The sequence below is a fragment of the Martes martes genome (assembly GCF_963455335.1).
Source record: "Martes martes genome assembly, chromosome: 18".
NCBI lineage: Eukaryota > Metazoa > Chordata > Mammalia > Carnivora > Mustelidae > Martes > Martes martes.
Genome location: NC_137906.1, coordinates 8,701,809 through 8,729,422, shown reverse-complemented (window position 1 = coordinate 8,729,422; position 27,614 = coordinate 8,701,809). Strand labels below are relative to the sequence as shown.

At 51.8% G+C, this 27,614-nt stretch overlaps 1 protein-coding gene across 1 annotated transcript; it reads left to right on the top strand.

Annotated features, from left to right (window-relative positions):
* Nucleotides 1-493: 493 nt before the first annotated feature.
* Nucleotides 494-10,663, top strand: ZNF3 (zinc finger protein 3). Its single transcript, XM_080829928.1, has 6 exons — nt 494-623; nt 1,814-1,934; nt 4,705-4,817; nt 5,831-5,922; nt 6,193-6,319; nt 7,879-10,663. The coding sequence occupies exons 3-6, from the start codon at nt 4,763-4,765 to the stop codon at nt 8,946-8,948; spliced, it is 1,344 nt and encodes a 447-aa protein (XP_080686054.1). The 5' UTR covers nt 494-623; nt 1,814-1,934; nt 4,705-4,762; the 3' UTR covers nt 8,949-10,663.
* The last annotated feature ends 16,951 nt before the right edge of the window (nt 10,664-27,614 follow it).

The following is a 27,614-nucleotide window of genomic DNA, read 5'->3' as shown; positions in this document are numbered from 1 at the left end:
ACAGGTTTTGCCCTCACGGGAACTCTCTGATGGGCTGGAACATTCTCTTCGGATTTTAAAGGGGGCATTTTTACATGAAACAAACACAAAACTCGGTTTATTTGGACATTTCAAATAAAGGTGAATTTTTTCTAGTGATGAAAACCTCAGAAGTCTTCCTGTTTGCTGCGGGTCGGCTCGGCACCCCGGTCGCTCCGGCAAGGGGCGTTTTCCTCTGCCCTCGCCGACACGCGGAGTACCCGCGCCGCCCCCGCCGCCCCGGGTCTGCGGCGCCGAAACACGAGCCCTGAGGCCCAGGGACGCGGCGCTTCGCCCCGCCCGGCCATCAGGGGGCGCGGCGGCGGGCGGGAGCTCCAGGGCGGGCGTTGGCGTCAGCGCGGGAGCCGCGCGGCCTAGGCCCGGAGTTAGCGAATCACCGAGAGGCGAACTCCTCCAGAGTTCCTAGAGAGAACAAGTGGGCGTGGGGGCTGCGGGGATGGGATGGGTAGTGAAAAGGTCCGACCCGGAAGCGAAATAGAAAGAACTTCCGTTCTTTGTTCTGTCCCGGTGTGTGGGTCTGTGACAGGGTCCAACGGGGCCTGGTCTGTGTCCGGCCCCCCAAATCTCCCGTCCCTGCCCCCAGGGTGAGTCCGGCGGCCCCCGGGGCTCGCGGTGAGACGGAGGCTGTGGCCGCCGGGGAAAGGGGTGGTGTCCGCGTCGCTGCGGCCCGCGGGGTCCCCAGGCCCGCCCGGAGCAGAGTGCCGGGAGGCGCCGCTCCCTCCCCCGCAGCCGGTCTCCCGACTCCGCGTCCCCGGGGACCTCCCTCCGCCAAACGGGGCCCTGCCAGGAGGGGAGGAAAGGGGCTCCGGTTCTGGGCTTGTGACTGAGCCCAGCTCGAGCCCATAAAAGTTCCAGTATGGCTGTAAACGGGCCCCTCTCTTTAGAACAGCTGATGACAGCTCCCCTAACTTGGTAATTCTCCCAGACGCTTTTATTTGGTGTTAACACAGTTACTCGCGCCAGTGGCAGGCGAAGTCTCTGTACTTCGCCGGGTCTGAGATCTGAGTAGGAGTTCCACGAAGTGTTCGCAGTTAGAACTAGGTCTGGAATGCGGGGGTGGGTGAGCGGGGGGGGGGGGAGGTGGCGGTGCAAACTTAGATCCCGGGAATAATCCCGCTGGCGCTCAGTAAATCGAGTTCCTTACGGGGAATGATATAGCCGTGTCTGGCTCCCGCTTTCAATTGTGTTAGATCCCTGATGTGGGATTGAATGCAGATGGACGTTTCCGCTCTGAATGGCATTCGTAAACTCCAGGCGAAGCTAGGCAGGGGGATGAACCCGAAATATATGGAATAATGAGAGGAGCTAAAGATACTTATCCCCAAGAAGAGAAGCGTATGGACAGTGGGCACCATCTGTTTTACAGGCGTTTGAGGAACGGTTGTGTGGGAGGAGAAAATTCTACTCTTGAAGCTTCTTGGCAGGGTGCGGGGCCTCTGCAAGGTGGAGGGGATAGATTTTCACTTTACCAACCCAAAACCTTTCTGGTGGTGAAGCTTTACATCAACAAACCAGACTCTGTCCTGAAGTTTAGAGTTTCTCGCAAGTTAGGTGTCAGAACATTGAGAACTTGAGAAGGCATTTCTTTCACTTGGGTGAGAAGTTAACTTGGAGAACCTTCAGTTGCCTTTGAGCTCTCCAGGGGTGCAACACAGATAACCAGTTGTGTCTTAATTGTGTTGATTAATGGATGTCCTCTTCTTTTTCTTGTACTTGAGTGGAAATGAAGTTTACATGAATATTTTAAATTCCTTTTCCCCCCTTAACCGCACAGCACTGGCATCAACTTAAATTAGAATTCCCAGGAACTTGCACAGAGGCTTCCAAATCCCCGACAATTGCTACTCTGGTCTTCTAGGACCTAACTCCAAAGAAGGAAGGAAAGATTCCAGCAGGTAAAGCTTTTCATGACTTGTTCTTACTGCCAGGTCATCTTTGTGAGTCCCCAGGAGCAGCTTTAGGGAGAGGCGTTGGCAGTGGGGCAGGGAAGGGCACTGCCTGGACCTGAAGCTGTGGGGGCACAATGGAGATTTTTCTATGAGAAACACTGTGTGCTGATGCAGACACTGGAGACTTGTTCTTAACAATATGCCTTTGAGTTCCAGCTTTGGTTAACCCAGCTGTTAGGAGGGAGGCTGGCTTTTTTCCTCTGGAGTCAGAGCCTCTGAGTTTCCTTTCTAAAGAGAATTTGGATGAAGAGCTGATTTGCTGGAGGTGTCTGCTTGTAAACAGTCCTGGAAATCATAAAGTTGGTTGATAGGAACAAAAGATGGCTGGCTCTGAGACAGAGTGGAAGGGACCCCGGGAGGAGGGCGCTCGTGGCACCTTGATTGCCCCTGGGCCTGGCTCACGCCTCATTCAGTGCCTTTCTCTGTGTAAAGGCATCGGTGGGCATTCTGTACCCCCTTGTTGCCCAAACACTAGAGGTCTGTGAACTCTGACTCTCAGGGCCCCTCCCCTTTTTATGCTTTTATGTGAATGCGACTGTCTGTAATGATAAAGCAGATATGGTTCACGTTCCTTTGAATAGTGCCTTGCAGTGTAGTGACACTCAACAGTGGTTTGTTACATGAGCAAATAAATAAGGAGGGAGGTAGACAAAATCCAGGGCTTCATTTTCTTTTCTCTTGCCCAAGTGTAAGAAAGCTCTGGTGGCTGCTTCATCTGTTCTTGGCCTGTTGATTCTTGTCCTGGCATTCAAGTGTGGAGTAGAATCTTCTACCTGAGATCCAAACCTTTGTCTAGATACTCACACGTTCTGTTTTATTCAGTAGAGCCACAGAGAACAGACCTCTCTTGATTGTCATAGCATCTGGGGAATGGGGACATCAGCAGGGATAAAAATGGAGTAATTATTTTTTTTTAAGATTTTATTTATTTATTTGACAGAGAAGTCACAAGTAGGTAGAGAGGCAGGCAGAGAGAGGGGGGGAAGCAGGCTCCCCGCTGAGCAGAGAGCCCAATGTGGGGCTTGATCCCAGGACCCTGGGATCATGACCTGAGCCGAAGGCAGAGGCTTTAATCACTGAGCCACCCAGGTGCCCCAATAAGTAATCTTATGTTGTTTGTTTTTTTAAGGTATTGGTCCCTGTGTCAGGGACTTATATTCTGATCCAAGAAATGTATTAGCGAAAGAAGGCCCCCTGCTACCGGCTCCCTGCAGTGACACTGCACTGAGGCCCACAGAGGGGCCCCATCCCCCAGTAACATCCTGCCTTTGGCTGAGATTGGAAGCAGACAGTTGTCTTAGAAAGGGCAGAAAGCATTTCTCTAATATAATTAATAGATTGAGGCTATGTGCCTAGTTCTGGGTGTCAGCTCTTATATCCCCGGGGTTATTTATTTATTTAAAGATTTTATTTATTTATTTGACAGAGATCACAAGTAGGCAGAGAGGCGGGCAGAGAAGGGCGGGGGCAGGGGAAGGTGTGAAGCAGGCTCCCTGCTGAGCAGGGAGCCTGATGAAGAGCTCGATCCCAGGACCCTGAGATCATGACCTGAGCCTAAGGCAGAGGCCCACGCCACTGAGCCACCCAGGTGCCCTCCCCAGGGTTTTTTAAAGGAGAGACGGCGAGCTCATGGAAAGTTTCACTGATCTCTTTTTTTTATTTGGATGCTGTTTTGTGACCCCTTTTCCTCAAAGTGTAGTACACCCTCAGTGTAATACAACAGCTGATAACCTAATGAATTTTTTTTTCTGTTGGCTCTACTGTTTATGAGGTTTTTTTTAAAAAAAATCTGTAAACAGAAGCACCTGGGTGTCTCAGTCGGTTAAGCCTCTGACTCTTGTTCTCAGGTCTGATCTCAGGATCCTGAGTTCAAGCCCCACATTTACTTAAAAATAAATAATTTTTTAAAAGATTTTATTTATTTATTTGACACAGAGAGATCACAAGTAGGTAGAGAGAGAGGGAGAAGCAGGCTCCCCGACAAGCAGAGAGCCCGATGCGGGGCTTGATCCCAGCACCCTGGGATCATGACCTGGGCTGAAGGCAGAGGCCTTAACCCACTGAGCCAGCCAGGTGCCTCTATCCCAAACATTCTTAAAAGTTTATACAGTACAGGGCACCTGGGTGGCTCGGTTGGGCAACTGCCTTTGGCTCAGGTCATGATCCTGGAGTCCCGAGATCCAGTCCCACGTCAGGCTCCCTTGCTCAGGAGGGCGTCTGCTTCTCCCACTGACCACTCCTCTCATTCTCTCTCTCTCCCCCTTTCAAATAAATAAATAAGTAAATAAAATCTTAAAGAAAAAAAAGTTTATACAGTACATACACATTTTGCAAAATCTATGTGGACACACTTTTACACTTTATCCCGTTTTGTTTTGGTTTTTTTAATTTCAGTCGTTGCTTAGTATTTCATTCTGTTAGTGTCGTTGTCACCAGTGTTGCATGTTTTCTTGTTGTTATAAATATCACTGGGTATGTTGTGGGAGCCAAAGGTGGAATATTGTTCAGGAACGGGCCCTTTCTGTGGTGCTCATGGAATCTCCCCAAAGGGAACAAGGGCGGTCCTCACCACGGTCCGGAAGGCTGGTCCTGGTTGCTGTGATTCCTCTTGCTAATCTTGGGCACTAACTGAAATGCTAGCTCTGGGGAGGTGGGTTTTTTTTTGTTTTTTAAGTTTTATTTTTTTATCATTGAACCTTGAACTTTGCTTCTGCAGTGCTTCCTGCGGACTCTGCAGATAATAGACCGGAGACCCAGAACTTCTAGCCCTACTCATGGAAACTCAGGCTGATTGTGTATCTCAGGAACCGCAGGCCCTGCTTGAGAGTGGTAAGAAACACATTGATTCATTCTTTTATTCAGCCATTCAGCAGTCACGCTGCCTGTCTTGGTCACCAGGAACCATGCTAACCCCTAGAATCCAGGTGTGGCTAAGACACAGTCCTTCCCAGCTTACAGCCTAATGGGAAAGCTGACTGAGGCCAACAATGGATGTATGGCTTGGTGGACTTTACAGCCGAGGCATTTGTGCAGGGCCGTTGGGACCTCGTGCAGGATTAAGAAAACTGTGACGCAGTCGCAGAATTCCAGGCGCGTGGCAGCAACTGACCCGTAGTCCTACTTTGTGTTCTCCAGGAGCAGGCACTTATGGGAGGCTCTTGGGAAATCACTTTGTAGGTCACAGGCATAATGATGAAATGAGCATTCGTATTCTGCTGTCGTGGCCTGTGCCATTGACTTTGGAGCCAGTTGCCATCGAGAGGGTATACTAATCAGGAGAAAGCATTTAAGGATCTCTTTGTCCCGTTGATTATACCCAGTCTCGTGTCTCTAGGGGTTTAGAGTCTCTAAGGGACAAATATGTTAATTTAAGAATTATAGAAGAAGAGATGTGATCAAGTCCAGAAACATTTGTAGTGTTTAGATTTGACCTGGGGGTAAAGAGAGAGAAGAATGGGCATCGTGGTGTTCAGTTGGGGTTGGGTGAGGCTGCTGGTTTCCTCTGGTCTAAGAGACCTTTGTGCACAAGTTCGAGTTCAGAGATGCGGAGAGGGACGGAAGGCATGTGAGCAGGATTGTCTGCGTTGCTGGCCAGGCTTGGGAGAAAGGACAAGAAGGTGCTTCTCACTAGCGGGTGGACTGGGCCGGTTTCTAGGAGGGTGCAGTGACTGGACAGAAAGGAAGGGACCTGGGGCAGATGAGAGCAGGATCCACAGAGCTTTGGACGCCTCACCTCCCAAGGGAGCGGGTCCTAGGTTGTCCTGGGACCCTGTGACGTCTCTGTGGGTTGGGAGGCCAGAGATCAGATGGGTTCACTCGCAGACCCTTTTCTCGCCCTTTAGCTCTTCCTTCGTCGAAAGTTCCCGCATTTTCCAGCAAGGACAGCCTGGGGGATGAGATGTTGGCAGCTGCACTCCTAAAGGCCAAGTCCCAGGTGAGCTGTGGCTCCCTTTATCCTTCTTTTCCTTCCGTCTTCGCGGAAACATTTGTGCCGTGACATCCACTCAGTGCCCCAAACCGTGATTCCCTCCGTCAGGAACATGGTCCTTTCTGCTGAATAATGGACCCCTCTTCCTCCGCCATAACCTGCTTTCCCCTCCCTCTTAGATACTCATGATTCATCCTCATCCCCAATTATTTTTGGTGCTGCTGGTCCCGTCCCTTACCCTGAAATTGCATGCAAGACCGTGTTGTGTTGTTTCAGGAGTTGGTGACGTTTGAGGACGTAGCTGTGTACTTCATCCGGAAGGAGTGGAAGCGTTTGGAGCCTGCCCAGAGGGACCTCTATAGGGATGTGATGCTGGAGAATTACGGGAATGTGTTCTCGCTGGGTAAGGAGTTAACGCTTTCTCCGTCAAACTCCCTTGGCATGTCTTTGTTTCCTTGTGGTCTAGGGACACTTGAGTCACAAAATGATCAGCTGAGGATGGACATAGTCTCAGAAAATTCTGATGACAATACTCATAGTAACTCCTGCTTGTAGAGTAATGGGCAGTTTTTAAAGAGCTTTCGTGTACATTGTCTCATGGAAACCTCACCGTAACATATTAATAGAGGTCGCTAGTGTTCTTCTTGTGTTCTTGGTGAGGAAAGAGAAGTCAGAGGTCCTAAGTGCTGTACGTGTGGTGCTGCGTGTGGTGCTGCTCTGTGCCCATGTGTGCATTCTAGAACTCCTTCTCCTTCCCTTCTCCGTTGTACCACCTCGAGGGATCTGTTGCTTTGCTCAGAACCAGTGTGGCTGCGGCTCCTGGAGAAGTTTCTCCGCTTGTTTCGGGGAGCAGCTGGCGTCTTTAACCTTTAGGCTGTGGACCGTTAACTCCTTGTCCCTCTCGCACCGCAGCGAGAACGTTGTCTGGGCGGTGCAGGGCGTCTCCCTCACTCCCGCTGGAGACTGCCTGCCTGTTTCCGTGCTGGCCCCTGAAATTCAGGGTGCGGAACCCAGCTCTGGGACCACTTGGTATGAGCAGGACTTGTCCCGTGGGGAGGATTCCCATTTCTGAACTTGGACACAATCTTTGGGCTGCCCTGAGAGGACGAGCGGGGGGTGCTGGGTTTGAAGGGAGCTGAGCACAGCAGGGTCCCAAGGGACGCCTGTTCAGGTGAGGGAGAAATAGCTGTTTCCGTTCTCTGACGCCCATCGCCCTGTCTTTACTTCTTCAAATGTTGACAGAATAAAAATGCTAACTGTCTAGACCCTTTTCATCATCCTCTGTGCTCAGAGCTCCCTTTGAAAACCCTAAAGCAGTGAAAATAAGGAAGTCAGACAAGAAGACAGTTTACGTATCCTCACATCATAGCCCGGCCTTTGAGGCCTTGGGCCCAGAGGCGGACTGAGCTCCGTCTTTTGCCTGTTTCCATGGGTTGAGAGTGTGTGGCCTGCTGGATATTGTTCTTTTCACCTGGGGCTGTGGCAGTCTCTGCGGCCTCCCCTTTGTCGCTACTTCCTGCTCCGTGACTATTTCCCATCACCCTTCTGTGCTCGCTTGCTTATGTTTCTTCTCCCCTATCTTCTGGAAGCCACCATCTCCCCACTTGCATTTCCAGCATCTGACCTCCGTGAGGAGTTTGCCACTTCGTTAAACAGCATGTCCATTCTCTTCTGTTTTGGGTCCCCGCCCCTGCCGGGTCTGTCTTCCTCTCCTCCCATCTCCAGCCTTCTCTATGCTTCCAGCTCTTTCCACTTTGATTTTGCTTCTTGCCTTTCTCCTTCCTGATTTCCTCGACGCTGATCTCTCTGTGTGCTCCCAGCTGGCCCCAGCCCGGGCAGGTCTGCACGCAGATGAGAGGCGTGTGTTTTTAGCCCTGTAAACACCCTTGACGTCATTATCCTGCCTGCTGGATCCTTTCTTCCACAAGGACCAAGTGATGTTTGTATTTTGTATTGTGCCAGATGGTGAGACCAGAACTGAGCATGATCAAGAAATTTCCGAAGATACAGGATCACATGGGGTGCTGTTGGGAAGATTCCAAAAGGATATTTCTCAGGGTCTTAAATTCGAAGAAGCCTATGACCAAGAAGTCGGTCTTAAGAGGCAACTGGGGAGCTCCTCTGGAGAAAGACTGACCGGAAAGATACAAGATTTCGGTCAAGTGACAGATGAGGAAAAGCTAACCCCTGTGGGAGAGAGAAGTGAGAAATACAATGATTTCGGGAACAGCCTCGCTGTGAGTTCTAACCTTATTTCGCATCAGAGACTTCCTGTGGGAGACAGACCCCATAAGTGCGATGAATGTAGCAAGAGCTTTAATCGAACTTCAGACCTCATTCAGCATCAGAGAATCCACACTGGGGAGAAACCCTATGAATGTAGTGAGTGCGGGAAGGCCTTCAGCCAGAGCTCACATCTCATTCAGCATCAGAGAATCCACACGGGAGAGAAGCCGTACGAATGTAACGACTGTGGGAAGACCTTCAGCTGTAGCTCCGCCCTCATCCTCCATCGAAGGATCCACACCGGGGAGAAGCCCTACGAGTGTAGCGAATGTGGGAAAACCTTTAGCTGGAGCTCTACCCTTACTCACCACCAGAGAATCCACACTGGAGAGAAGCCGTACGCGTGTAACGAATGCGGGAAGGCCTTCAGCCGGAGCTCTACCCTCATCCATCACCAGAGAATCCACACTGGAGAGAAGCCCTATGAATGTAACGAGTGCGGGAAGGCCTTCAGCCAGAGCTCGCACCTCTATCAGCACCAGAGAATCCACACTGGAGAGAAGCCCTATGAATGTATGGAATGCGGAGGAAAGTTTACCTACAGCTCAGGCCTTATTCAGCATCAAAGAATCCACACGGGGGAGAATCCCTACGAATGTAGTGAGTGTGGGAAAGCCTTCCGATACAGCTCAGCTCTGGTCCGCCATCAGCGAATCCACACTGGAGAGAAGCCTTTGAATGTCATGGGAATGGGCAAAAGTTCTCTCAGAGTCGCTGCCGAGCTCGCTATCAGAGAGTCCACCTGAGAGAGAGCCACACGCCTGTTTTCCTCACTTCCTCTGAGTCTCACGAGCTCCTGCCTTACTACATAAGTATGAACATCTTAGAACGTGTCCCTTCCGGCTCAAACCTTTCGCTTTAGAGAACAGGGCAGATGGGGGAGATCATCCCGGCACACCCTCATGACGAGCTACCTGGTCGCTTTCCCCCAGGAGTGACACCTGGAGGCGAGCGGCAGGTTAAGTGCTGGGAACGCCGGGGAAGCTCTGGGACCGGTCACCTTCCATTCTGGAAGGGAGTTTGCACTAGCCCGTTTCTCTCACACCAGAGGAGCCTTTCCTTCCAAGGTGGGGAGTGGAAGCACAGTAGGGATAAAATTCCAAGGACTCCTCTGGTTGGAGTCCGTGTAGTCGGCACCGAAGGCAGTGGAAAGAATGTTCCGGGTCCTGCTGTTTGCTAACAAGGGGACATAGAGGCTGTATTTCAAAGCCACTGTCCCTAATCCAGCTTTAGGTTCTGATAAGGAACCTTTGCTATTTGTTGTTTCTTTTTTTGTTCCATGATTTCGTCAATTAATGGAAATTTGGTGCTGAGGGATTTGTTATTTTAGTGGCGGGGGGGGTGTTCCGTGAGGTTTTCTGTGATAACCGTATTTTGGGGGGCTCTTGGAGCAGCAGGCCCGTTTCCAAGAGCAGCGAGGCGGTTTTGTTGGGAGAGCTCCTGGTCCTTCTCTACTGTGATGGGTCTGATTGGGAAATCCATCTGATGAAGAAAGTCTCACAGGGAGAGGATCGAAAGCATTAAGCATTGGCCTGCTTCTGTCCTCTCTCCCTGTTCCTCTCCCCGCTCCTATGTTGAAAAGTGATTTAATCCAAACCCCGAGTTGCTAAGACTAGAATGCTTTTAAGGAGCTCACCCAGCCAGCTTGCCCTGCCCTCTGTCACCTATGACCTATGACACCTGGCCCCAGCAGCCGGACCTCCCATGACCCCACCGCATCTCTGACTTCGGCAGCCAAGGAAGCGCAAAGCCCAGAGAAGGGGAGTCTCTGGCCTGACCTGGCCGCCAGGCTCCTTGCTGGGTTAGGCCGGAGCTCCCGAGTTTGCCCAGCTGAAGGGATGCTCTTTCGTTCTGTTTTCCCAATCCTGCTCATCCTGTAGCATAAACGAAGTGCACTATTAAACAGAATAGTTTTTTAGAAGGAGAGATTGAGTGTGATTTTGTGCAGGAGCCAAATTTATTTGAATTAAAATAGGAGATCGTGACTACAACTGGAATCTTTAAAATTTGCTCTAAGTTATTTTTTATTTTTATTTTTTTTTTACGACTGTTTTTCTTTCACACACATACGACCTCTGGCTGTCAAGACTCCTGTCCTATTCCTCTAGATACCACCACAGACTCGGTCACGCACACAGTTGCACACATGTCGGATTTCGTGTGCGGCCTGTCATTCTGTGTGGTATGATACTTAGGACCAGCAATCCAAACTAGAAAGGTGTTACTAGGTGGGGGGGGCCCCTTATCAGTGTGTACTTGGGTTTTGGGTCACAGAGGGCGTAGGTAGATTTCTTGTTCCGGCTGTGGGCGAGAGGAAGTCATTCATGGAGAAGGTAGAAATGAAAGCGTTACGGAGAAGTTGGGGAACTGTCTGGAACTACTGTCTGAAGATCTTGGAGCATATATTGTGATCGACCTCCCAATATGTTTTTGATTTCTTAAAACTGTAATGAAACTCCTCACTCTTGGCTCTTCTTTGAGATTCGGCCATGGACTATCCATATGACAATCACTAGGCTGCTTGTGAGTCATGCAGGTTTCTGAACCCCCAAATCAGACCTATCAGCTAATTTCTGAGGTTAGAGCCTAGAAACGTCCACTGAAAAGGAACTAGTAATGGAACAGAAGATACTTCTGGAAGGAGATGAGCAAGGTCTTGTAAAACATTGTATGTTTTACATACGGGACCGTTTGGTGGGGGAGTGGGGGGCGCTGAGCAGGGCCACTCCCATGGAGATCGAGATTGTGGATGTCGGGGAAAGACCCCCGAACAGGTCAAACTGGTAGGCCATGAATAGTCAGCCACAGACGAGGGACCAGCCACTTTTCTGCCCGCACACTAGTCCCCTCCCCGCCCCCACCCCCGACTCCTTCAGAACATCTCCATGAGACCTGGGAATGATCTCAGCCGTTGCATGAAAATTGTATTTATTTTTTACATCTCTTTGAAGCTGCCTTAGCATTTTATTCATCTGGTTTTCCTGATTATTCCTGTTTCCTGTCATGATTCCTCTTTTCTCAGTCCCTGAGTATTTCTTTTTCTTTTTCTTTTTTTTTTCTTTTTAGTCCCTGAGTATTTTTTTTTTTAAAGATTTTATTTATTTATTTGACAGAGATCACAGTAGACAGAGAGGCAGAGAGAGAGAGAGGGAAGCAGGCTCCCCGCTGAGCAGAGAGCCCGATGCGGGACTCGATCCCGGGACCCTGAGATCATGACCTGAGCCGAAGGCAGTGGCTCAACCCACTGAGCCACCCAGGCGCCCAATCCCTGAGTATTTCTTAATGCTGGGTTATGATACCCATTTGTCTCTTCCTTTACTGTTACCCTTGGAACCTCTTACTCCTGTGGTCTCAACTCTTTTTTTTTTTTTTTTTTTGAGATTTTATTTATTTATTTGACAGATCACAAGTAGGCAGAGAGGCAGGTGGGGATGGGGGAGGGGTAGGTGGGTGGGTGGAAAGCAGGCTCCCTGCTGAGCAGAGAGCCCGATGCGGGGCTCGATCCCAGGACCCTGAGATCATGACCTGAGCGGATGGCAGAGGCTTAACCCACTGAGCCACCCAGGCGCTCCTCTGTGGTCTCAACTCTTATGTGCAAGTAAGTTTTAAATCTGCCCCTGTGCTCCTAACCTCTCCCAGGTTCCAACCTTGGGTCTCCGGCAGACTGCTGGGCATTCGTACTTGGACCTTTAAAAGTTTCAAGTTCAGGTGTTTGAAACCAGGTACATCTTTCCCATAAACTGCCCCCTCTCAGAATTGCTGTAAACTCCGGGTCAGACGGCCCGAGTTTTCTTTGGTTACTGTCCTGCGGCTGACCGGCGTCGAGTCCTGGGCAGGCGCAGTGGGCCTGGAGTGGAGAAAGATTATTGTCGCAGGGGAGGGTTTCATCAGAGTTGAGGTCCTGGGGGCGGTGGGATTTCCACGTGGTGGTAGCAGTAGTAGCCGACACATGGCATGTCCCCCGCCTGGCCTTCTTCCAGGTGGTTTTCCGATGTTAAATCTTGTAATCCTCACAACCTGTGTGAGGTGCCCCATCTTACAGACGAGGAAACCATTGAACTTGCCAGATGAGACGTGACCATGAGCTCAGAGAATGGAAGACCCTGCGTTGCTCTAGTTGGCGGGAGTCTGCACCCCCGGATCGGACGGCTCCGGTGTGAGGTGGGGAGGCGTGTGTAGAGAGAGCCTCACCCACGCGATCACCTTGCCTTGTCCCTTAGGATTCTACAACCTCTGGCGTTCCTCCTTGCTGCCATCGCTGTTAAGCCTAGAGTACAGGCCCCTATTTCTTCTCCCCGGGGTTATATAAATAGTTTCCTCATGGATTGTTCTCTATTTTCTCTCCGTCTCCCCAGAGCACTGCACCCATCTTGTCACTCCTTCAGTGGCTTCTCCCTTAAAGAATAAAATTCAAACTCCTGAGTCGTATAGTGAAGGCCCACCCCTCTCCTCGTCCACCTAACAAGCCCCCGTGCACCTTTGCAAACCTCGAGAGCTTCACCTTTTCTGTGGAGCTTTTCCAAAAATTGTGCCCATCCCTCCCCCCCCGCCCTCCACCCCTCAAGTTCATTTCCCGCGAGCCACCTCTGCATCTTGTGTGTACTCTTGTGCTTACTCGTTGCTGGTTCATGTATCTGACTCCCTCACTGTGGTGTTTTCCCCTACATTTTCACACTTTTCTGCCACACATAAGCATTGTTTTCCTAATCAGAAAACAGTAAATACTGAGGCGCCTGGGTGGCTCAGTGGATTAAAGCCTCTGCCTTCGGCTCAGGTCATGATCCCAGGGTCCTGGGATTGAGCCCCACATCGGGCTCTCTGCTCAGTGGGGAGCCTGCTTCCCCCTCTCTCTCTGCCTACTTGTGATCTCTGTCAAAAAAATAAAAATAAAATCTTTTTTAAAAATTTTAAAAAGAAAATAGTAAATATTAAGAAAGTGAAAATAGGGGCACCTAGGTGGCTCAGTTGGTTGAGCGACTGACTCTTGATTTCGGCTCAGTTCATGATCTCAGGGTCGTGAGATCTAGCCCCCTGAAGGGCTCCGGGCTCAGTGGGACGTCTGCTGGAGATCCTCTCTTCCTCTCCCTTGGCCCCTCCCATCTATCTAAAATAAATAAATCTTTAAAAAAAAAAAAAGTAGCAAGAGACAACATCCATTGAGCACTTACTCTGTGTCAGGCATTGTTCTAAGTATTTTATATGTCACTTAATCCTTATCACAATTCTGTGACAGTAGTTACTATTTTTGTCCCCATCTCTATTCCCTTTCCACAGAGAAGGAGGAAGGAGGGACAGCAGGGAGCCCCCCAGGTGCACAGTAAATGGTGCCGTGAGGCACAGAGGCGTTTGGAGCCCCCAGCCCTGGCTTCATCTCCTTATCACTCTCCCCAGCAATGTGAGGAGGAACGTGCTGGCCGCCTTCCAGGGCGAGAGAGGGCACCGCGGTCTAGGAAGGGCTCTGCGGTCTGAAAGTCAGATCATCAGATGTGAGGGGCTCTTCTACAAAATCCTGGATCCTTAATCCACTTGAAATCCTGATAGAAAATTTGGCTGCCTTAAAAAAAGAAAGAAAGAAAGAAAGAAAATTTGGCTGCCTTTAATACACACAAGGGTACCTGATGGCATGGATCTTTTCATGTCAAGCCGCGTCTGACCCTCATAAGCAGCCTGTCCTGAGCAGCAGCACGAGGGGCGCCCGGGGGACTCTCGGCTTAAGCCACCAGCTTTTGATTTCGGCTCAGGTCATCATCTCAGGGTCGTGCACTGGGCTCTGCCCTCGGCATGGAGTCTGCTTGAGATTATCTTCCTCTGCCCCTCCCCCTGCTCAGGCTCGCTCTCTCAAATAAATAAAATCTTTAAAAAAAAAAAAAAAAAAGCAGCCTGTGTAGACATTCAGGGGCCAGGGTTCACCTCTGTGAATCCCCGCTGCTCGACTGAGCCTCACCCCTCGGCAAAGGCTCTGTGTGCCTTACGCTCCCTTAATTGCTTGCTGGCTTGGGTTTGTGTGTGTGTGTGTGTTTATTTACTTTTATTTTTATTATTTTTTAAAAGAGTTATTTATTTATTTGGCATCAAGCACAAGCAAGGGGAGCAGCAGGCAGAGGGAGAAACGGGGCTCCACCCCAGGACCCCAGGATCATGACCCGAGCTGAAGGCAGACACTTAACCCACTGAGCCACCCAGGCGCCCCTGTGCTTGTGTTTTTAAATACCCACTGTATTATAATCCATTCACTGCACAATTTACCCATTGGAAGTGTACAACTCAGTGGTTTTTAGTATTCAGAGCTCTCTAGGATCACCAAAATCAATTTGAGAACATTTTCATCACCCCAAAAAGAGACTCCGTACCCTTTGGCTGTCACTCCGGGCCCCCCTAATTCCCTCAGCCCCTGGCAACAACCCGTCCACTGTCCGTCTCTCTGGATTTGCCTATTCGGGACATCTCACGTGAATGGGATCGCCATGGCTCAATAGGAGGCCTGTTGTGTCTGGCTTCTTTCGCTTCTCAGGACGATGTCAAGCTTCATTCATGTGCGTTGCCACGTGAATCTACACTTCATCCTTGTTAACGGCTGAACAACCCTCCATTGTATGCTGGGGGGCATTTTGGGCTGTTGCCACGTTTGGGCCATTAAGAATAATGTGCGATGAACGTCATGTACCGGTTTTTGTCCGGATGTATGTTTTCATTTCTCTTGGGTATATAGACTCAGGATAGGAATTTCTGGGTCGAATGCTTTATTTAACCTTTTGAGAGAATGCCAGACACTCTTCCCAAGTGGTTGTCCCATGTTACATGCCCACCAGCAGTTAGTTACAGGCTTCTGATTTTTCTGTGTCCTCCACGGCCTTTGCCACTATCCTTATTAAAGCAGTTCTACTGGGCGCGAAGTGCTCTCATTCTGGTTTGATTTGCATTTCTCTGATGGCTAGCGATGGTGAGCATCTTTCCCCTTGCTTATAGTCCATTTGTGTATCTTTTTTCCCCCCTGGATTTTATTTATTTATTTATTTTTAATTTGACAGAGATCACAAGTAGGCAGAGAGGCAGGCAGAGAGAGAGGAGAAAGCAGGCTCCCCACGGAGCAGAGAGCCGGATGTGGGGCTCGGTCCCAGGACCCTGGGATAATGACCCGAGCCAAAGGCAGAGGCTTTAACCCACTGAGCCACCCAGGTGCCCCATCCCCCTGGATTTTATTTATACGAAAGAGAGCACATGTGTGGGGGCAAGGGGCAGATGGAGAGGAAGAAGCAGATTCCCTTCTGAGTGGGGAGCCCGACGCAGGGCTAGATCCCAGAACCCTGAGATCCTGAGCTGAGCCAAAGGCAGCTGCTTAGCCAACTTAGCCACCCAGGTAACCCCCATTTGTAAATTTTTTTTGGAGAAATGTCTGTTCAGACCCTTTGCCTATCTTTTATTGGTTGGGTTTTTATTATTGAGTTGTAGGATACGGTTTAGGTGTAAGCCTTATCAGATATGCCTGATTTACAAAAATTTTCTACCATTCTATAGGTTCTCCTTTGACTTTTTTAAAAAAAGATTTTATTTATTTATTTGACAGATCATAAGAAGGCGGGGGGCGGGGGGGGGTGGGGAAGCAGGCTACCCGCTGAGCAGAGAGCCCGAGGCGGGGCTCCATCCCAGGACCTTGAGATCATGACCTGAGCGGAAGGCAGAGCCTTAACTCACTGAGCCACCCAGGCGCCCCTCCTTTGACTTTCTTAATGGTGTCCTTTGAAGCCCGAAGTTCTAAATTTTGGTGGTGTCCGGTTTGTCCATTTCTCTTTTGGTTCCTTGTGCTTTGGGTGTCAGTAGTTAGGGTTCTCCAGAAAAGCAGAAACGATAGGATAGAGAGTGATACAGAAGAGGGGATTTATCATGGGAATTGGCTCCTGCGCCATGATATCCCACTTGCAAGCTCTAGAACCAGGAAGGCTCACGGTGTCATTCAGTCTGAGTCCAAAGGGCCAGTGTAACTCCCGGAGTCTGAAGGCCTGAGAAGCCCGGACAGCCCCGATGGAAGAGGGCAGAGGTTGGATGAGATGGTGGGAGGGAAGAGAGGGAGAGAGGCAGTGCACCTGTTCTCTGCTTTTTTGTTCTGTTGAGGCCCTCAACCCACAAGCTGATGCCCGCTCACACCCAGTGGGGGGGGGGGGGGGGCAGGTCTTCTTGACTCAGTCTATTTGAATGCTAATCCCTCGGCAGCCACCCTCACAGACGCACCCAGGAACTATGTCTTACCAGCTCTCTGGGCATCCCTTAGCCCAGTCACGCCGCCAGGTAAAATTATCCCTTCCCATGTCCCAAGAAACCGTCGCTGGTGGGAATAGAAAATGGTACAGCCGTCCTGGAAAAGTTGGGCCTTTCTGCAGGGGTTCTGTGAATCTATACCCATGCGCTAAAATTCATAGAACTGAAAAACAGAAGAAAAACTCACTGCGTGATCGTTTAAAAAATTTTTTTTCTTTAAAGATTTTACTTATTCAGGAAAGACAGGGAGAGAGAGGCAGAGGCAGAGAGAGAAGCAGGCCCCCCGCACTGAGCAGGGAGCCCTGCAGGGGACTCATCCCAGGACCCTGGGATCATGACCTGAGCCAAAGGCAGACGCTTAACCCACTGAGCCACCCAGATGCCCTCATTTTAAAACATTTTAAAATTTAAAGTAACTGCCTCATGGATTGTTGAGTAGACAAAATAATGTATGTCCAGTGGGGAACACAGTGCGCCTGATGGGCTCCTGATGTTCAAGGGCAGGTTGATTTGGTGAGACAGGAAGCACGTTGTATGGGAAAGGCGGGGCTGACAGGTAGGGAAGAGGGCTTGAGAAGCCCTGGGGCGGGGGTGTGGGGCTGATCACAGGGGTGTGGAGCTGGTGACGGGGTCCCGCGGAGCCCACACGTCCTGCCAGATGGAGAGGGCCCCCCGCCCCAGCCCGGCACGGAAGCGGGAGACGGTCAGATGGACTACACGCGTGGGGAGCACGGGGACCGCCGCGACAGCCCCTCCCCTGCCGGACCAGCCTCCAGACCCAGGAGGCCAGAGGTGGGGGCGGTGTGTGGGGGCGTGTGGCCCTCCCCAGCGACCCCCCCATCCAGGCAGTGCGGGACTTGCTCCTCTGGTCCCCTCCGACCCCGGAGGCTGCAGACCGTGGCGCCGCGCCGTACACACGGGGCCGGATTTCTGGATCCGAGCACACCCCCACGCTGCCCAGGTGGAGTCAGGCACTGGTGGGCAGGGCCTGCGATGCTCAGGTTCCCTACATACCCCCACCCCCACCCGAGGGGGACTTCGATGCATAACCAAGTTCGGGAACCCCGACTTCAGTCCCCTTGCCGGCCAGCTGGCAGTGCACACGGTGGATGCCCCGTGGAAGTGGGAAAGCCACAGCGCGCTCGCTTCCCAGCCCGTTCATCCAGCCCTTCCCCTGCTGCTGGCTCGGTAGAAAACGCACCCACGTTGTGGACGTTTCTGGACCCCCCTGAATCCCTGCGGCCAGCGACTGGGAGCTCCGTGTCTAAACCCATCACCTCACGGCCGGGACAGGCAGGCCGGCTGACACGCTGGCCCTGGGCCGGGTGGCGGTTGGGGTCACAGCTGCAGGGAGCTGAGGCTGAGAGGCGCAGCTCCCGGGAGGAGAACGCGACTTGCCCGGCCTCCAGCCACGGAAGTCCACGGAAGTAAACTCACCAAAGCGGGACGAATGGCTCTGCTGGCCAGCGCGCGTCCCGGCCCAGGAGCCGAGCTTGCAGGCTGGAGAGAGGGGAGTCTTTCATGGTGGAGAAATCCGGGTTGCGAGAGCCGCCAGTCACGGGGGCGGGGAAGTTCAGAAAGAGGCCGAGGGTTAAGGCAGAGGTTCAAGCATTGCCTGAAAGGCTGCACATTCATTATTCAGTTAATATTTGTTAAGCAGGGGCGCCTGGGTGGCTCAGTGGGTTAAGCCTCTGCTTTCAGCTCAGGTCATGATCTCAGGGTCCTGGGATCGAGCCCTACATCGGGCTCTTTGCTCAGCAGGGAGCCTGCTTCCCCCTCTCTCTCTGCCTGCTGCTCTGCCTGCTTGTGATCTCTGTCTGTCAAATAAATAAATAAAATCTTAAAAAAAAAATTGTTAAGCAGCTTCCTGGGCCCTGGGGGAGGACTGTGGGTACAGCCGGGAACCCAGCAGTCCCTGGAGCCCCTGTTCAAAAGGGGCCAGAGATAACCGGTCAGCGAAGAACGGGGTGAAGCAGGAGAAAGTCAGGTCCAAGAGGTAAGGGGATGTGATGGTTTTGTGTGTCAGCTTGTCGGGACGACTGTTCAACCACAGACTAAGGGGCGTGTAGTTTGTCCCTGTGATCGGAGCTCTAAGTGCCATCGTCCTTGGTAACCTGGGTTGGACTGAGCCAAGCCCCTGGAAGCCTCAGAGCAGATCTCCTTTCCCAGAGGGAACTCTGCCTGCGGGCAGCGGCTTTAGCTTGAGCGGGTGTGCGGCCTGCCCTTCCTGATGGCCTGCCCTGTGGGTCTCACACTCGCCAGGCCAGGCCCCTGCAATCTGCCAAGCCGCTCTGCTGCGGGAAAGCTCTCGGTCTGCTCGGTCTGCGTCTCTCCTCCGACTGACGTGGGGGCGTGTCGTGTACCTGCTGGCAGCCCCCCGCGGTTCAACCTGTTCCCCAAGTGAGCCTGAGCCACAGGAGGGCTCCAGCCAAGTGCCCATGGTCTGTGGTCTGACTCCCGTGGACAAGGGCTCCCTCTGACACCAAGGACTCATGCTGGACAGCAGCAAAGAAAAATCAGGATCAGGAATGAAATCGATGTGTCCTAAACATGGGCCGTTCCTTTGTTAGTTCGCTGTGACTGCAAAAGCAACAGGGACCCGGTGTATTTATTGAGTTATTTATTTCGAGTGACTAGCACAATGAACTCGAAATGTGATCGCGTCGTGGTGGAACTGAGACACCTTTTTTTCTTTTTAAGATTTTATTTATTTATTTGACAGGGAGAGAGAGATCACAAGCAGGCAGAGCAGCAGGCAGAGAGAGAGGAGGAAGCAGGTTCCCCGCTGAGCAGAGAGCCCAATGCGGGGCTCAATCCCAGGACCCTGGGATCATGACCTGAGCGGAAGGCAGAGGAATTAACCCACTGAGCCACCCAGGCGCCTCCCTTCTCTTTTTAAGTAGGCTCCACACCCAACATGGGGCTCAAACTCGTGACCCTGAGATCAAGGGTCCCATGCTCTACTGCCTGAGCCAGCCGGCCAGGCACCCTGGAACTGAGACAAACTTTTGTTCAATCAGATCCTGGACCTCGTGGCATTACCTATCCAGCCATTTCCCACTCCTTTTGACTTCACAGACTGTTCTCGGTGCGCGACTTTACCACAAACCGAAGCAGACGCTGGGGTGGGCAGCTTAACCGCCGTTGAGAATCGTTGTTCAGAGATGGTCAAGTCTGCCCGGAGCCAGCACAACAGGTTTGAGAGTAAGATATTCCTAGCTGTGTCCCTTGACTTGCTGTGAGTGGACCCTTTGGCAAACAACTCGCCTTCTCGAAGCCCCAGCTGTCACTTCCGTGAACAGGAGTTACTTGGTAAGAGTTCTGTGAGGCTTCGAAGCCGGCACTGGGCCCGGTGTTTGCCTAGAGGCTGCGCGGGGTGTGAGCTCAGGACACGCTACTAACCGTTCAGTGGGAGTCTCCCCACGAGCAGTTCGTGGCTTAGAGAGACACCGGGCAGGTCCTGTGGTGTCTTTCTAGACACAACAGCCATCCCTCAAGCCATTTTTAAAGAGCATTTATAGACTGTTTCAGATGAGTCTCATCTGGTATAAGAGGAATTCCCAGTTTTGATACACTTTTGAGCCACCATAAGGCATCTTCTGTCTTTAACATACTCTAAATTTCCTCCAAAGATAGACTCCACAGTTGCAGAATATGATTCAAATATCTGTTAGCCTTTTTTTGTTTAAAAAAAAAAAAAAGGCGGGGGGACGCCTGGGTGGCTCAGTTGGTTAAGCGGCTGCCTTCGGCTCAGGTCATGATCCCAGCGTCCTGGAATCGAGTCCCACATCGGGTTCCTTGCTCGGCGGGGAGCCTGCTTCTCCCTCTGCCTCTGCCTACCACTCTGTCTGCCTGTGCTCGCTCGCTCTCTCTCTCTAAAAAATAAATTAATTTAAAAAAAAAAGGGAGGGGGATTAGGGGCGCCTGGGTGGCTCAGATGGTTAGGTGGCTGCCTTTGGCTCAGGTCATGATCCCGAGGTCCTGGGATCAAGGCCTGCATCGGGCTCCCTGCTCAGTGGGGAGCCTGCTTCTCCCTCTCTCTGCTCCTCTCCCTGCTCATTCTCTGTCTCTGATAAATAAAATCTTTTTAAAAATGGGATTTACTGGGGCGCCTGGGTGGCTCAGTGGGTTAAAGCCTCTGCATTCGGCTCAGGTCATGATCCCAGGGTCCTGGGATCGAGCCCCACATCGGGCTCTCTGCTCTGCAGGGATCCTGCTTCCTCCTCTCTCTCTGCCTGCCTCTCTGCCTACTTGTGATTTCTCTGTCTGTCAAATAAATAAATAAAATATAAAAAAAAAAAGGGATTTACTGGGGTGCCTGGGTAGCTCAGTGGGTTAAAGCCTCTGCCTTCTGCTCAGGTCATGATCTCAGGGTCCTGGGATCGAGCCCTGCATCGGGCTCTCTGCTCAGCAGGGAGACTGCTTCCTCCCTCTCTCTACCTGCCTCTCTGCCTACTTGTGGTCTCTGTCTGTCAAATAAATAAATAAGTAAGGGATTTATTGCATACACCAAGCACAATACACTTTTGGGGTTAATTTTATTTTAATATTTTTAAAGATTTATTTATTTATTTGAAGGAGAGAGAGAGCATGCACACAGGCAGGGGGAGTGGCAGGCAGAGGGAGAAGCAGGCTCCCTACTGAGCAGGGAGCCCGATGTAGGGCTCGATCCCAGGAGCCTGAGATCATGACCTGAGCTGAAATCAAGGGTCAGATGCTTAATCAACTGAGCCACCAACGTGCCCAGCTAAGGGTCCTCTTGACACAGAAGTTTCTCTCGCACTGACCACGTGCCTGGGGCCTCCCTCTCGTGTGGTACTAATGATCATAGGACTCAAGCTCTGGCTGAAAGTGGTCTCACATGTGCGACATTTATAGGGTTTTTCTGTAGCCTGGCCCCTCTGGTGTCTGCTGAGAGCCCTGTCAGGGCGCAATGCTCTGTCATACCCAGCGCAATCGTGAGGTCTCTCTCCAGCGGGGACACACTGATGGGTGAGAAGACTTGGCTTTTGACAAAAGCATTTCTTGCTGTTTGCTTCTCTCCAGCGTGAGCACCGTGATGTTTGCACCATGAAGGTTTGCTCACACACGTGGGGCCTCTCTCTGACGCGAATGTTTCCGTGTGTGATGACGAGCTTTTTTTTTTTTTTTCCCAAAGATTTTATTTATTTATTTGACAGACAGAGATCACAAGTAGGCAGAGAGGCAGGCAGAGAGAGAGGAGGGAGCAGGCTCCCTGCTGAGCAGAGAGCCCGATGCGGGGCTCGATCCCAGGACCCTGGGATCATGACCTGAGCCGAAGGCAGAGGCTCAACCCACTGAGCCACCCAGGCGCCCCTGGTGACGAGCTTTGACTCTGGCAGAAGGCTTTCCCACAACCGCTGCATTTATAAGGTTTCTCTGCAGTGCGGATTCTCTGTCCTGTGAGAAGACCTGATCCCCCACAGTTTTCCCACAGCGAACGCGAGTGTGAGGTCCCTCCCCAGTGTGCGCCCTCCGGGGTGTGATCAGACTTGGTTTCTGGCGTTGAGAAAGCTGTGAGCAATTCCTGAAGGCTTTTCCTCACTCCCATTTACGTGGTTTCCCCAGGGAACAAATTCTCTGACGTCAGTGAGGTGCGTTGCGCCTCGAGGCTTTTCCACAGTCAGTGTGCTGAAGTGAGTTCTCCCCATGATGGATTTTCCAGGGCTGAGTAAGGGCTTCCCCCCTGCATGTTTCCTCAGATGCTAGAAGGTGTGGCTTCTGACACAGGCTTGCCCACAATCACTACATAGTAGGATTTCTTTAGTCTGGGGATTTTTGGATGCTTACCAATGGCTGAGCAACCCAATTTACATTTCTTTCTTTTTTTTTTTTTTTAATATTTGTTTATGGGTGGGCAGGGGCAGAGGGAGAGAGAATATTAAGCAGACTCCCCGCTGAGTGCAGAGCCTGATGCAGGGCTTGATTTCATGACCCAGAGATCACGACCTGAGCCGAACGAAACCAAGAGTGAGACACCCAACCAACTGTGCCATCCAGGCAGCACCCAACCCCCCGCCAATTTACATTTCTTGTAAGATCTTTCTTCTTTCTTTTTTCTTTTTTTTTCTTTAGTATTTCAAATTTTTTTTTAAGATTTTTTTTTTTTTTAAGTAGGCTCCATGCCCAGCGTGGAGCCCAGCACGGGGCTTGAACTCAGCACCCTGAGATGGAGACCTGAGCTGAAATCAAGAGTTGGACACTTAACTAACTGAGCCACCCAGGCGCTGCCCAATTTTTTTTTTTAAGTGGGCTCCATGCCCATCGTTGGGCTTGAAATCACAAGCTCGTGATCAGGGCTTGTGTGCTGTACCCACTGAGTCAACGGGACGTCCCTTAAGATCTTTCTTCTTAGGGGACATTGACATTTCTGTCGGCTTTCCTCTGCTTGCAGGCTTTTTCTCCAATGGGGGGTGGTTTTCTGGGGAACACTGTTGCTCCGCTTGAAAACGACCTGGGGGAAGGAGATACTTTCCTCTCTTTCTTGTGGAATTTTGCCGCTGTTTCTAAACAGCTTGCAAATTTAGGATACTCATCCAGTCTTCCTTTTATATCCACCCCCACCCCACCCCCCCCCCCGGGAATATTCTGCTTATTCCTGGTTGTCAGTGTTTGGTCTAAGGGAACAGGAAATAGAAAAGGCAAATGCGATCGATCTCTGTGGTAAAGAAAAGAGACATTCCACAAAAAGTCTAGAATGAGTTACATGCCTCTGAGATAAAGGGGCAGGCAGCCCGGACACTCGCAGCAGACAGAGCCGCAGCGAGAATTCTGACTCCGCCCCGAATTGCTCGGAGGCCCTGAGTCTGTTTCCTCACGGCCTCGTTCACGGATTCTTCTGGGTACAGAAAGTGTGTGAAGGCCTCGGGCACTGCCATATGAATTCAGGAGACAGGAGCTGGTGTCACCTCCCGAACGCACCTGCCGGGGCGCCCGGCTGGTTCAGTTGGTGGAGCGTGCGGCTCTTCTCTTCCTCTCAGGGTTGTGAGTTCGAGCCGTACGTTGGATGGAGAGATTACTGGGGGAAAAAAAAAAGTAAATAAATAAAAATAACAACCACAACAAAAAACACTAGCTAAGTGCATTCTCCTTCACACGGAGGTCAGTGTGGGTTTCTGACAGCTGCCAGGAAGAGGAAGAGGAGAGTTTAAGAAGAATGCCCCTGTGTCCCCCGCTCATAATCAACGTCACGTCCATGGTCTTCATGCTTCCATCCTCTGCTCACTGCATCTCCCCTAGGAAGCTATTTCACCTCTAGCCGCGGCCTGTCCTGCTTGCCCCTGCCTCTGCGTCCCTGCTCCCCCCCCCAACCAGCCTGTCACCCACGTTTTGTCACTACCTGTGGTCTCTGGGTGACAGAGGGATGCTGTCAACACACTGGAAGCAGTAACCCATCCGGAGAAGTGGAGAAGGGCCCAATCGGATAGATGAGGAAAAAGAAATGAAGAATAAACTTCATCTCCTGCTTCCAATTAAATCTGCCTCTCAAATAGATCCTGCCATTAGTTAAGACACTCTGCCGTGGTAGGTTCCGTGACGGCCGCCCAAAGGTGTCAAGCCCTAATCCCTGGAGCTTCTAAATGCTATTTTATTTGGAAAAGCGGTCTTCACAGATCTAATTAAGTTAAGGAATTTGATATGAGATCAGTGGGGAAACTGAACCCAGAGCTCTTGTGCTTGATCCCACCGAGGTAGCGATGCCGTGAGCTGGGAAGAGATTCATAGAAAGGAAGGCCCAGAGGATTGCTGGCCTTGTCGGCTCAGGAGGAGAATCCCCTTAAGGTAATTGCGGCGAGTGGAAGGAGCTCCGCGGGGACACAGTTCTCCAGCAACCGGACCTCTCTCGCATATCTCTGTTTTCACCCTAATAACAGAAGCCAAAGAACTAAAAAGAACCCTCGGCTTTCAGAATAGAGATTATAAATTCTTCACTGGGAAAGGGGTCCAGCAAAGACTGATGATCTCCCCAGGGTCAACATTCTGGTTGGCGGGAGGACGATGCTGCTGGGATGAAAGCGGACGTCACAGGTGGCCCTTGGATGTGGAAAACAAGTCTCTGGCGTCTGTCTTCATACTTTAATACCTTCTGCTGGATTCTGCGAGCACAGAAGGAGCTCCTAGACTTGTTGACATTTGTAAACGCTTCTTTAGACAAATCAAGGTAATCCACTAACTTTTGCAGAAACTTTGGTTAATTTCCAGTGAATTGCCTTCTGGAGGAGAACAAGGCTTGAGTTATGTTGTTCTGGGCCCAGTTTTTTTTTTTTCTTCTTTTTTCAAAGATTTTATTTATTTATGAGAGAGAGAGAGAGAGAACATGAGCAGGGGGATGGGCAGAGGGAGAAGCAGGCTCCCCACCAAGCAGGAAGCCCAATGTGGGGCTCAATCCCAGGACCCTGGGATCGTGACCTGAGCAGAAGGCAGACACCCAACCGAGCCCCCCACGCACCCCTCGGCCCAGTTCTTAAATGAGACTCTTCAGCACAAGCAAACCCTCTTCACAGCACGTGCTGGGCCAGCCTGGCCAGGAGGCAAACCTGTTGCTCTGGGCCACTCAGCTACCACGGAAACGGCCTCCAAGGAAAAGACGAGACCCGCCCTTGGGTTAAGCCATGTGATACATCATCAGACAATATTGACTGACATTCCTCAAAAAATTTTAAAGGAAGTACTGTTTGACTCAATTCTCATATTTTTTAAAAAAATATTTATTTGCCAGAGAGCGAGCGAGCGAGCACAAGCAGGGGGAGCGGCAGGCAGAGGGAGAAGCAGGCGCCCCACTGAGCAGGGAGCCTGATGCAGGACCCGATCCCAGGACCCCATAATCATGACCTGAGTCGAAGGCAAACTGACAGAGTCACCTAGGCGCCCCTCTTGTATTTTTAAATTACGAAAATCCATTATTTAATCTAAAAACTGAATTTTGGTTTCTGCCGTCTTCCCCAACTTTATTAGAAGCCAGTCAGCTGCAGGCATGCCTGGGGAGATGAGCAGCCGCTGTGGGGACAAGGGCCCGGGTCACAGCCAACTGCGGCCGCTGGGAGAAGCCGCCTGTGGAAGGAAGGCAGCCCTCTCCACCGAAAAGCGGCAGTGAGGCTCTGGGCTCCAGCCCAGCTGCATCTGTGCACAGAGCCTCTCGAGGGGCTCGCCTGCCCAGGCGCTGTGGCTGTTTATCCGAAAGTGAAAAATTCTGGGTGCCCGGGGTGGGGGGGGGGGGGAGGTCCTCAGTCGGCTAAGCAAGCGGCAGGCTCTTGATTTTGTCTCAGGTTGTGATCTCAGGGTTGTGAGATTGAGACCAGCGTGGAGCCCACTTAAGATTCTCTCTCCCTCTGCCTCCCTGTCCCTCCCTGCACCCATTCGCTCTCCCCCTTCTCTAAAAAGGAAGGAAGGAAGGAGGGAAAAGTCACTTGCACAAAACCCGCATGACTTTTTGCCACAGCTGAAAATACTGCCGGTCCAGTGAGTTGAGCTCACCTGCCAGCCGCCCACAGCCCAGCGGAGGCCTTCCTGCCCTGTGCCGTCCATGGCAAGCACTCGTGGATGTGAGTCCGGCTCCGCTGGCCCTCTAGCCTTAGAGAAGCCTTCAGGACAGACGAGGTACAGCCGAGCCCCTAACTGCGTCTCCAGATGGATCCTGCGGTCCCCTATGCGTGCTCGTGGGTGAGCAGGGGGGCTCGTGCTCAGACGCACAGGGGGGAGAAAGCTGGGCCCGTTTGCCTAAACAGCAGCTGTGGCCCGGCGGTCCCACGAGCCCCAGCTCTGACTTGGATCCCGCCTTCGGATTCTGCAATCTCTCTGCGTCCTGCATCGCCCTCCCTTCCCCACTTCCCCACTTCCCCGGGAGTTAGTCTGGAGCAGCGGCCTTGTAAGCACTGGTGAAACACTGGGTCGCGGCACTAGGCGCTCCCCGGGACAGTGAACCTCCAGTTCCGGGCAGGAAGCCCTCCGCATGGTGACACCCCAGAGTTGCTGTTGCCACGGGGAAGTGCCTGGTAAAGGGGTGACCCCAAGGAGCTAGCACAGCGCTTCTGACCGAAAGGTAAGGATTAAGAGACCCCTCTTACCCCACGGCTCAGCTTGCAGAGACCGTCCTCGCAGTCTCAGGGCACTTGGTTTAAAGGGGAAGGAGAACTGTGCAACCAGGCATCCATTTCCAATAACAACTAAAACCGAGCTGGAGTATCGCCGTCATTCATTCAGGGTCCAGAAGGGTCCCCAGTCCCAGTGCTCCCATCCGTAGAGCTATAGCGGAAGGATGTCCAGATGTCCTGTCTGTCCCTCTCCATTGCTTCGGCCTGCTCTGTCCCCACGTGCCCGGGACTCCCCAGTAGTCAGATGCTTCTCTTGGGCCCTGCCCTGGGATGTTGGACAGGAGGGGCAGGGCAATCAGAGGAAACTGGCCCCCCCTAATGGTGGGGGTTCCTGAGCGGGAGGCTGGAGTGGATGAGGGTCGCCCTTGCTCCTGGGCTGGCCTGGGGACAAGCACAGGCCAGCTGCCCTCTCTACAGTGTGTCTCTCGGTGAACCAAATGGGTTAAAGTTCTTTTTCACTCCCTCCATCCCCATCTGGACTGCCCTGAAGCCGTGGAGATGGGGCCGCTGCCGGGTCAATCGTCCTGTAGGGTTGGGGCTGCAGCCTGAGGTAAGGCAGCTGGGAAGCATGGTCAAATCTCTCCCAGAGGAAACGCCAAGTGCATGAGCTATATTATTCCCAAAGCCATGCTGGGAGTGTGGTTGTGGCAGCTGGGAACCCGCTCCCACAGCTACTTTGGGAGCCAAGGTGCCCCTCGCAATCCTCGTCAGGCCTCTGAGGGAAGGCAGCCCTCCCAAACTAAGCTCGGGGAGAGAGCCTGTCAGAGAGAGCCAGGAGGTAGCCCACCCGCACCCCAGGGCAGAGGCAGTATGGATTGTGGCTGCTGACCCCAGAGCTTGAGGCCAAAGTCAAAAAACCAGCCTGAGGGGTCAGTTTTCCCGGAGGGGCCTCCACCAGGCCCTGCCCTGGATGTCTGGTCTGGAGGCTTAGTGTGGTCTCCCGCTGGCGGTTGTTGTAACCCCTGACAAATGGGTTAAATTCCTTGGTCCTTGTTCCTCTAGGGGAAGACATGCCTGAATCCAGATGCAGGGTCTGGACAGGGTTTG